Source organism: Bombus vosnesenskii, unplaced genomic scaffold (assembly GCF_011952255.1).
Source record: "Bombus vosnesenskii isolate JDL3184/JDL3185 unplaced genomic scaffold, Bvos_JDL3184-5_v1.1 scf7180000013267, whole genome shotgun sequence".
Classification (NCBI taxonomy): Eukaryota; Metazoa; Arthropoda; class Insecta; order Hymenoptera; family Apidae; genus Bombus; species Bombus vosnesenskii.
In genome coordinates this window covers 1,807,791-1,819,994 of record NW_022882927.1, presented here as the reverse complement: position 1 = coordinate 1,819,994, position 12,204 = coordinate 1,807,791, and the positions used below count along the sequence as shown (strand labels likewise).

At 36.6% G+C, this 12,204-nt stretch overlaps 1 protein-coding gene across 1 annotated transcript in view; it reads right to left on the bottom strand.

Annotated features, from left to right (window-relative positions):
• Window positions 1-12,204, bottom strand: part of LOC117230729 (suppressor of lurcher protein 1) — a 524,767-nt gene that overhangs the window by 295,747 nt on the left and 216,816 nt on the right. The window contains exons 5-6 of the mRNA XM_033488449.1: window positions 5,642-5,798; window positions 2,898-2,957 (exon numbers count right to left, since the gene is read on the bottom strand). Of these exons, the coding sequence (XP_033344340.1) occupies window positions 2,898-2,957; window positions 5,642-5,798 (217 nt within the window). The remainder of the gene's footprint in view (window positions 1-2,897; window positions 2,958-5,641; window positions 5,799-12,204) is intronic.

The window sequence follows — 12,204 nt, the reverse complement described above, 5'->3', positions numbered from 1 at the left end:
CACGCAACGAAATTGTGACCGTCGCGTTTTCATTTTAAAACTCAATATCAACCAAGTTGATCGAATCAACTTTATTAAGGTTGATCAAATTTCAACTCGAAGAAAATTCCACAAACTCCATGACGTGTGAGGATTCGTTGGCGAATCCCCGTGCATTCGGTTAGACGTGTCTTTTGACGCATTTGCAGAGTTCAGTTTCTTGCGGCTATAAATCGTCCATGTTCGACTAAGTATACATAGCTCGGTTTAATAGTTCCTCTCTCACTGTAAGTCACAAGATATACTGATACTTACGGAATTCGCGACTTTAATCCTCTCTGCTAAGTCTACAATCCTCTCTTCTTATTGTCATCCCTTTTCCTTTCTACTAACATCTCTCTTAAAACTTGTCAAATTCAATTCCAATCTCTAACGCGTGACGTACTCGAAAATTTATCGCTGCGATGTGAGTGTTCCGTTCAAAGGAACAAAATAGTTACGATTTTCGTACGTAATTTGATCGAATTCGTAACATGTGATCAAATGCAGCTACTTTTGAGTCAGGACATTAGTCAGCCACAAGAAATTTCAGTTACAACGAGAGGTCACGCGATCTGCAGTTAACGTGTTAATTAAGTCCAAGCGTTGAAGTATACTGACATCGTTCAAGTATAGTACCACCATGTGGCTTAAAAAATTTGGTTACTATGAAATTCAAGATCGATCAAGTAGAACCTGATAAAGAAACGTTTCGTTAGAAAATGTCACTGTACAATATTCTCGTTTTGTATTTCTAGTTTAGCTCGTCATTGGATTCGGTAAATCTATTCGCTCAAAAATTCCAGCAAATATCACTTTCTCATGTTAGCCAGTTACGTTAATAATCGCATATTAGCGAGAAGTTCAAAGAGGAAGAAATCCGCGTGGTTCGATCGCGCCACAACAGCGAGGCAAATTTCTTTTATTATACGTGTTCCGTACCGCGATCCAGTCATTACAAACTCGTCTATTTCTTCATCCACAACAACCTTCCGAGAATAGCACTTTGTAATATTCTTAAGCTGCCACACACCTTTTTCCGGTTTTATTTCTCTGTCTACGTCTTCCTTAACATATTCACTCGGACCAGCAATAATCCCCAAGGAGCCGATAGTGCCGCGTCGAAAATTAATCCTTATTTCCACTGATCACATCTGCCTGCCATAAGGTTTAGCGTTTGCCCTCGAGTTCCTTATTTTTACTTGCATATGTATTCCTTAAGTTGAGGCGCTTCTTGGGCGTATTAGCGGTTAAATGTTGGGACACACGGGATGTCCCCGAGCGTACGTTTCGCATCTGCGAGTGACCATCAGTCTGGAGGCAGTCAGTTCTCATCTTGTCTACCAGTTTTTCCTACCAATTAGCAACGATGCCCGCTGCCCTAACTTTCTTAGTGAAAATTACAACTGACGAAACAGCTTGTCCCACGTTCTACGCACGCTCATCTCAAGTTTTCATCTTTTCCACATGCATCACCGATACTTCACTTGCACTCAGCTCTCCGCTTAGGAAACGCAGGAAAACAGCATCGTTTCGCGTACACTTTACATTCATTCGCACACTCGGCCTTCGAAGATGAAATATGAAATAATAAATAGTTATATTTAAACTTTGAAACCGTGTCAGATTATATCTAAACATCCCTATCATTCTAATCGAGGTAGGGAATTCGGTTGATTCGTCGCGTCGATGCTAATCGAGACGAGAATTTACGACTCTCGTTGACGAGTCGCACCAGAGACGCGTCTGCCCGCGAATACAGTCGAACAATACATGTCGTATCGATTTTCAGCTACACGGTTGCGAAGAAAAATTCGTAGATGATTGATGCGATAGTGAATTTTCAAGTTTTACCGCCGCGGCCAGAAGCAACGTACGTAATTCGACCAGTTGCTAGTCGACCGGCAACACGATTTTTAACTTATCGGCGAACAGTCACGTGGGTGAAACGGTAGCTTATATTTCTTTCAGAATATGATTGCAGATGCATTTATTCGCAAAAGCATTCGCTACCACTGCTGGCGCAACAAATTGCACGTTTGTAGATAATTCAGCGGAGTGAATCAAGAGTCACGAACGGGGTGGAGGATACGATGTGTTTGAAGCGCAGTTGCGTCAGAACCGCTGTTATTTAGCAAATGTACGATTTATGTCTGATCCTGTACGGGTATGCTTTGATGAATTATTATCCAGGATAAGTTACGTATTTATTTATTAATGTGTTAGAGGCTGCCTTTTTCTGAAACCGTAGCGATTTACTTCTAAGAAAAAGATTTTTTTTAAAGCATCCAGAGGCTAATTACATTTGATGGGGTTTGATGGCACTTAGAATGACGAAGCGATCCTTTCCATCTCTCTTACTCTAAATGGGGACGAATTAATTTTTTGTTATTATTTAAATAATTACTTTTGATCTTATATTTTACTGTATTCTTTTTTATTTTGCTTAGTGAACAATTTTTTTGACCGAAAGAATGAAAACTTTTTGTCGTATTTAACGAGTTATCTCGTTCAATGCTAAGAATGGTTTTAGTTGTATAAATCATGCGCATGAAAATATAATCAAATAAACTATAAACCAAACGCGAATCGAGATTTTAGATTCACAGAATTAGGATTATTAAACTTCAAGCCTTGCTATTTGGTTTGCCAACGTTGGCTAGCAAGCGCTACACGTTTCTGAAATTTCAAATTGAATTCGTACTGTATTTCGCCAACCTGAATAATTTCAGTTATGATCAAGTTACCGAACTTATTCATTGAAGAATAGTAATGTAATAATTTTAAACGTAATTGATTTCTCTTTTGTGGTACGATATATCTAATTGGTACAAAAAATAATTTCGCAATTTTTTTTAATTCTTTTTTTGAAAGCTTACCTCAAATCTCCTTTTTGTAAAGAAATTTCTTCGAAAAATAAACGTATCCTCTCCTTTAATCTGAAATCAGACGAACATTCTTTAAGTAAATATTTTTAAATGTGCCCTTCGTAATAATTAATGAATAAAGTAATTTTTCATACTATCTTTAGCTATGTAATGTAAACATATAAACGTGCCCATATTTCAATAGTAGTCAGGAATGCGAACGATTCAAAACTTAGAACAAATAGAAATCGTATTCGCAGGAGAAATCAATATAAGTCACGCACATACACACACAACATACATGCATTCTACGTGTCGTTTGAATCAGACAAGAGCAACTCTTCGATAGATGGCTGTAAACAAGGTTGGTTTAAAATACTGCACGTTCGGTAACGATCGAAGGTGCTAATTCGATTCTAGTGTAGCAGCGATGTGACAAGGTCTTAAATCGAAGTAGCAAGTCGCGACATCGATTGATGCAGCCGGGTCGTTCACGTTCACTACGGTTTCTTCTACCTTTTTCCAATGGAAACTGAACCCAAGCCAGAGCATACTTCGTATGACACTGACTCAGGTTTCTGGCCTTATCTTGTCAGGTTTCTATCAATTCGCCCGTTCAGACATACGTTGTACCTATAAACTTTTACATTTCGTCAATTTTACGATTGAAATGACTCTACCCAAAATTTCTCGTAATATAAATATAAGTAATACATTCATAAAAAGCATCCATAAGCGTTCGAGTACTTTGGTTACATATACCGTAGATGATTTCTCCTAAATTCAAGAAACTCAAATATCAACTACATTTTCACATGAATTCTACAAAAATGTCATTCTCCATTTTAAATAAGCTTTAATCGTCGAGTGTCGAACATTTCTAATGTTAAACTACTGTTACACAAATGCGATTGTTTGAATGGTGGAACTCGTGAATACACGCGTGTCAAGTTACACGTGTTTTCTATTGATTCGCGCCATATTTATCGAAAACATAGGAAAAGGCGAAGCCAAGCTGCCTCGACCGACGTTTCTACATGCATGTGTTAAGACTAACCGCATCAACGGTTCGCAAGTGTTTGTAAGCCATTTGAACGGTCGGTGGAGATGCGCAAGTGCTCGCTCACGTTTACAAATATTGCCGAGAAGTGTCAGTACTTCAAACGAAATTAGTTGTTTGTACGCGTTCAGTGGGGATTATCGCTCTTCCTCCGTGGGTCAACGACGAATGCTTGCTGACGTCTTCGAGTGCTCACGACCGTTTATGCGCGATTGGTACATGTTTAGCAAGCCATACGTAAAGTAGTGTACGTGCACATGTGCCTTTACGAACAGTCTTTGAAGGCCGCAGATGTTAGGAAAACTGCACATAGACTAGGTCCGAATAATTTAGAATTTCTTCGATTCGGGTAACTATTGGTAATATAATTTATCAGATGTTCGAATCAGTAGCAAAAAACTTATTTATTGAGGTGTAATATTTTTCGTGTAATATACGATCACTCAAACTTTTGTCATTCTTTTAAAAATAAGTTTTCAGGACAGAAAAAAAAAAATAAAAAAAAAAAGCTCCGCTCCTCAGCGGCTTAAACCCAAAAATTGTATCATACAACGAAAAATGTAAAGCGCCGTCACATAATACAGCATGGCTACGTCGTATCGCCGCGTATCGGTACCTTTGCCTAACATACCATTACAAAAATTCATCGTTTATTGTGAATAGGTACTTAAAACTGTATTCTTGGACTCAATAAAATTTAAATCTCCCCCATTCTTTTAAAAATGTGCTACGGTAACCAACACCTAAGATACACGAAGAAATAATTGAAATAAATGAATGGTATTGTAGTATCGTGGACGAGGGGCCTGGGGGGGAGGGGGTGTCGTGCGAATTATAAACAAGCGGTTGCTGAACATGTGCATGATGGGGCTTAAACAAAAGATACGAGGCTAAGACAAAGGACAAAGGGTTCATAAGGGACATAAACGAATTAACAGCAGTATGAGTTGAGAAGCCAGAGAGTGCGGATTGCGTTGTTGAGAGAGAGCCGAATCTGTGTTGACGAGAGTTGTTAATTAATTATAATACGTTGTTACGATTAGTTCATGTTAAATAACCATTGTTTTCTATTTAATCCATTTATTATTGATAAACTAATTTATTATATTTACGATACTACAGTATCTGTCTATGTTCTATCTAAAAAATCGTTGCTTGTCATTTTCATCTTCGTGTTTAGTTACAGTCAATACACATAAGTATATGTTTTATATATAGCCATACGATTTTACATTTTTATTACTTTATATTGAGCTTCCAATAAATACAGCTTTGATACACAATTTGTTTTATAAATTGAAAGATTAGAAGTCCAAAGTATTTATAGTGTTTTTAGTATAGTAGTAATTTATGTATACATTTCAAGTATACATTTTTCTATAAGTTTCTCCCGATATAATTATTTAATTTCTTCATTCCAAGTTGCCTTCATACCTAACTCGACATATTCAGAAAGAACTGTTCATTAGCAATTATCTTAAATTAACCAATCGGTGGAGTGCCGATCGAAGGTGCGAGATGACGAAGATACATGGATCAGGTGTTAATTAACTGGTATCTCGATTGCGGATTGGACCCGTTAAATGCGCGAGAACGTTAGATATATGATAGGACTGGAGATTGGCTTCAAGATGCATTATATGTGGATTATGTCGGGGATCAGTTTGCGAGCTTGATACTAGGTCAGTTTAGTTACCTTGCTCGGAAGAGGTACGAGCACCGGATGTTCTTTGGGTAGGAGGACGGGTACCGTGGCGAGTAGAAGCGTCCGTATTGCCGTTTTGACTGTGAACTGACAAACTCGAGGTCGCACATTGTACCAGGAATCAACACGCCGTCCGTCTCGAACAGTCCTGCAACAAAAACAGACGATGATACTTATGAAACTGTGAAAATATCATAAAGTAAGGGAGGAGTAGGTTTTATCCATTGATAAAAAAAAAGTCGAGTTATTTTCCAGCTCTCATAATCCCCCGTGAATATTCGTATTCCAGCGAAAGATACCGGGGTCGATTCACAGTGGCTTATAGAAGCTTATAATCTCTTCTTTGTTCTGACGAAACAAAGAAGGAGCCGTTTTTAAGACATCGTCGAGGAAATGGATCGACTCAATTAACGAACAAAACATTTCCTTCGGGGAGAAATTATTTTGATGGATTTCACGTGTACTGCCTCCTGGCAACAATATTCCGAATAACCACGTAATCACAAGACAATGAGGAAAGGAGAACAAGATGCTTGCGGTAGTGTTCGCAACCGCATGATAGACCGCAACTACTTATCTTGACAAATGGCGATTATCTGCCTCAGAGACGTTTGATTGACGTAATCAGGCTGCAATATAATGATACGTCAACACCTAAATATAGTAGGATCTAATCGTTGAATCTACGTCCGTGTCAAGAAGCAAAGACATAATAAAACTTATGATTACGAAACAACGTAGATTCTTGTTTTATCGAAGTACCACGAAATTTATATTTATTCTGTTGCGTATTTTTCTTTGTAGTAGTAGTAGTATTCTCAAATAACTATAACAATTCAGTGGCTGTATTTTCATATGGCAATAAGAATTTGTAACAGGTGGAAGTAGAACCTGATAGAAAGACGATTTATTGGGAAAAAAAATGTATATTCAAACACTTTTTACTCCTCTGTGATAGTTTACCGAATGAAAAATTGTAATCTTGAATTAATTTCATTTCGACATTTTATATATCTTTTATTTTAGCTGTTTAACTCTCTATTCTTTTATCAGCCTCGGAGAGTAGGTCTCTCGCAGCATCCAAGTTTCTTTGTCTCGCAGTAGAAAAGTGTCATACTGACCTGATGTGTGTGTGTGTGCGTGCGTGTGTGTGACACAACGTAGTGAGTATCTTTCACGCGAAGATCGTACGTGTGCAAAACACTTAATGGCGAACATCCGGCGTCGCGTACATCGCTATAAAATTGCTCACCCAACGGAATATCCAGGAGCCAAGGTCGGTGAGGCAAAGAAAATTCACGAAACTTTGTTTCGTGTGTTGGTGGAATAGTGAAAGAAACAAGTGAATCTGTAGTTGCGAAACGAAATAAAAGTGCACGCTGCATTTTAAAGTACTAGGAAGATCAACATCAATAATGTTGAGAAGAGATTGAATATGGAACACGTTTTGATTTTCTCTTCGTGTTTCCCCAGAGTTGAAAGACCCAAGGGTGAAGTACATTATGATATATTAAGTCTGCCACTTTATATACTGCATTTTTATACCACGAGGGACAGTACTCTCTGTGGTACAGAGCTAATTGTCAGTATTTTTCATCCGATATAACTCTTGGCTAGATGATTTAAGATTTTCATTTGGAATTTATATTTAATTTAACCCAGATATTCTTGAATTGTTCCATTTTATATCGTTTCACAAAATAACGTTATCTCAATTAATTCGCTTTATTACGACTTTTTAGTCGATTTCCGGAGTATATATAACCGAAACATTAGGACTTCTAGTTTCAGCTTTTACACTTTAGCTATAGTAGTAACTTTGTCGAAGTTTAGTTGCTGCTCATATTAAATCGAAACTCTGACACTCAGCAACAGATCCAGTTCAATTCCCTCGCGTACCATTTCTGTTTCAAACTATCTTTACACCTTTCGATGTATAAAGCCGAAAAACATATTCTCAGCCGTTCGAAGTATCAACTTACATAATTATACGACTCTTTTTTCGTTCCTTCGTTTGAATTATTTGATATCACCCGGCGATTAATGCCGGCTTCGTTACCCTTCTCCTGTTCTGCTTGTTGCTTCAATTCCTCAAACCTGTGTACTTATGCATGAAACAGTGCACCTTTTATACCTTGTATAAAACATGTGTATAGCACGCTTGGTGTGGTTGAGCCCCTGCTGTTACATCGCAAAGTTGACATCATTCCTCTGAGTTAACTTTGGAATATGTATAATCCGGTTGCTGCAACAGCGTGAACTCGTACACAGACAAGCGGTTCTCCGTCATGTGTATGTAAAACGAATCGTGGTATTTTTTTATTGCCGAATTTTAACAATTGATATTGTTTTATAATTTATAGAATTAGTTAAGCTTAGTTAAAACTGTTAGTTAAAATACAAATTTTCAATATTTTCATGAATAAGAGTATGTTACATCTTCCAGTATGAGATACTGTCACTATATTTTTCTTCTAATTTCTACTTTGTAGTTATAGTACATCTTTCAAACCTGCTGATGTTATATAATTTGTAGAAGTTTAAAATATATATTGATCTAAACGCTACGCCACTAATTATTACCAATAACTATTGGTTGGATTCAATGCCAATTTGATTGATTCTTGGTATTGTAGCTCAATACCATCCATAGCTGTACATATGTATTGAATAGCTGCCTCCGATGCATCTGTGTAAGAATCGCAAGCATAGAAAGCACGTGATCAACACCGAAGTTTCCCATGGAAATTATATTCACACACTTTATTTGTTTAAAATTTTTAATTCTCCCTTAGCGAGTTCGTTCTCCGGGGATAATCGGCCTATAACCAATTGATATTCATTTTGACAGACACGTATATACAAATTTAATAAATCATATTATACGTGACAAATGTCCATTTAGGGGAATTCCATGATTTGTTGCGTACACTGCCGGCTGTAATTATTTGGACACCAGTTCCTTTGATCCAGCACTTGCCTAACACTACAATGTCGAGTCATTTTGATCCACGAATAAATCGACAACAGTTACTATTTTTCTCCGTAAGTATAATTATTTGCAAACTGTTAACTTTTAAAGCAAGATAAATATTTGTCTGTACTTCGTTTAAAATTAAGGGACGTTGTCCATCAGCGATCATCTCCTTTGAAATGCTGCTGCGAAAATGGATAATTAAAATAAAAGATTCTGATAAAAACGTAGACGGTGCGCTCTTAAATTCTCATTACTAAAATTAGAAAGGCCAGTTATTAAAAATTCTGAAAGGACTTGGGAAGTTGCAGTCTCGCAGTTAAATGACACGACGCTATTAAGTGCTTCCCATGCATATTCATGTCGTTGAGCATTAGCATACGGTGTCGCAAGGGCGCGAAAAAGAATCCACGAAACTCGTTTTGAAAGTGAAGAAACTGAAGAAAGTGAAAGTTTAACGGTCTACACAGGACAGGGATATCTATTATATTAGAACGCTCAGAAAGTAGAAATCTTCTAATCATAATTTTCCTATATATTTCACACGTTGAATTACCTATCCAATGTCGGATTATTTATTTAACTTTCATAATATAATAAAATAAAATAACAAAGGGATAATACATGTTCCATATTGCTTGCAAAATATTGAACGTGTATTATGATTTTCCTTGTATTTCTTTTAATTTAGAGAATTGCTGCTTATCTTAATTCTTTAAGCTAATTTAGCAATCATAACATTTATAATTAATCACCAAGCACGATTATGGCATCAGACTTCTATAAAGGTAGCAACACACAAAGATCGATTACTCTATATCATGTCATGGAGTTATAGAACTTCCGACACTTGTAACAACATTAAAGTACATTACCTTCGTTATAACTTAATTTAATAAAGCCATCTTAGGATAAATGAGTTATACTGTCAAAATAAACGGAAACTCAGTTATGCACATGTTTGGTTCATAAATCTCATTACCAAGACAACCACGTCGTTATAAATTGTCTTCATTTCTTTGGAATCTGTACCTAAAATAAGTAATATACGAACTTATTTCAAATAGACATATCATAGAATAGAATAAGATATATTATCACTAGCGTTTTAATTAAATTACTAGCCTTTTAAATATTTTTCTTTTAGTTCCGTGAGCCGTATTACGAATCATCAAAGCCTTGAAAAATACAGTCTACGAGTAAAAGCTTCTTCGAATTAATAAAAGTGAAAGCTTGTTCACGCGCGATGGACGCAATAATATAATGCAACGATGATATATACGAAACGCAAGGGAACGTCGTGAATTTAATTTTGAGATGTTAAGGGATAATTAGAGGCACAGTTTCTACTCGCTTGTCGCGTACGCTGATATTCTCCGTTTCGAGTGCTGGTGTACGCACGAATGCTTTTTCTGACAACTTGCACCATAACCCGACAACCCGTAAAATTTTCGACCGATGAAAATTTCAGTTATCGCATATATCCACCACTTCTCGAACTTCCATATACCCGCTTTCCCCCTTCGAATTTTAGTTAACTTATTGTGACGGCGGCTGTGAGCAACCGCTCGCGAAACTGTGTCGACAAAGTGCTCAGTGCTCGTGCGGTTAGTTAGCGAGGTCGATGAGAATTTCTCGTGATCAGTTGCTTTTTAATTTATAATTTTTCATTCGAGAGCTTTTAACGTTGCCTTTCACTTGGAACACTTCTAACGTTTTTAAATAAACTAGATGATCAAAGAAAATGTTTCAAACTCTTGGTTGACTCATGAATTTTTGCTGCAAACGGCGATACTTTTAGATTATTACGTATTTCGAATTTTGAAATTTCATGGTTATTGGATGACGCATTTATGGTATTTCGGGTTTCAGTTGTGTTTTTAAAATATACTCCGATAGAAAAAAATTGTATCTGGACAAAGTTAGTCGATTCAAAATAACAGATATTGTGATTCATAACGTTTTTCCTCCGGTGTCCTCCTCTTGGAGCTTTTAAGCTCATCGACATTTTTTAACAGACGAATCCTGAGTATTGGATGTAATTTAGATTTGTAAATAAGTACGTATCGAACTGAATTCCATCACTATGTAGTATGCAGATTTTCAAGTTAAAAAACAGCAGTTTTGTTACATGTGATTATATTATAGACAACTCTCTTTTTAAGAGTTTTATTGTTAGAATTACTCAAAGACCATCCGATAAGCTCTCTCTATTCATTCAAAACGTCTATTCTATCGCATTCTCCGGTTTTATGTCCAGAATCTGATGAGCACGATCGGAAGTCCTCTTGTTTCCTGCGAAATGTATGTCGCACGATGTAGCATATGACATCAATAGGACATCTTAGTCTTTTATATTAAGCGTCGTTTCTTGCTTCTCGGCCACTTAACGAGACTCAATCCTTTAATAATCCTTAATACCAAGCAGAAGTCTTCGTTAAACATTACTTCTGCAATATACATCTATACATGTGTATTGCTCGCTCATACATAAAAAGTGATTTCTATAGTTTTTAAGCCACAGTGTAAATGCTTGGTACGGTATAAACGCCAGCATTCAACGTTTCGCTGGTATTTTATACACGTTCTTCCATGTAATTTTAATACAGCGTCTTACGAAACATCTTCATAAATCGGCTTTAGAACATTGTGTACCGCCTCACAGAGAGGAGACTCTTGATTAAAATTTTCAGCGTAATTTTACGCTACGTGCACGTCGAATCTGTACGCGCATATTGAAATATTTTTATATGTTTTAGCAAATATAGAGCTTTGAACAAATATATGCTTGAGATATAGTATTAAAATGTATAAAAGAAATAAAGCTCGATTTTATCTTGCAAAAGTACACACTCTTTTAAATCCTGCTTTTCTTCTCGATTGCCACAGTCCCCGGCGATTGCAAAACGGAATCGTCGTTGATCCTTTGCAAACAATCGATCGTTCCTCTTCATTGATTTGTGCATTTGATAGGCAAAGCTGAATTTATTGAACTGTACTTCATTTTGAAATAACATAAACTAAACGGACTGCAGTGCAGCACGGATATTGGCTGCTCGAATCCATTGACAGATAATCTCTGGCGTATTGCTTGACTACCCTAGCTACCGTTTCTTTAACCATTTCATTTTACCTACTTATCCGAGGAGCAATACCGAGATATGTTTCCTTTATCTCGGTACACTTCTCGGAAGTCAGTGCAACAAGCGAATAAATATTCAACATGTTAACCCCCTGCTTTACCCATTTTCCCGTAAAATCTTTCCTGAAAATATCAATTTTCTCTTATCTTTTTTTTTTTTTTTAATTTTTTGTAATCTACATCTACGTATGAATAAAGAAACGCACAGAATGGCTTAGTGGAATTGTCATTGTCTAAGAAACGACTTATATACTGTTAAGTATGCAACCACAGAAATTTGATACTACAAAAGTGAAATATGAAACCTGATGAGAAAAGGGGACTTAACGGGGAAATAATAGTATGAGGCAATACTTTTCATAGCTGTTGTAGATTATCCATCCAAGGTATCCATCCGAAACAGAAATATTAGGAGAACAATTCTCCTTTTGCGTGTAT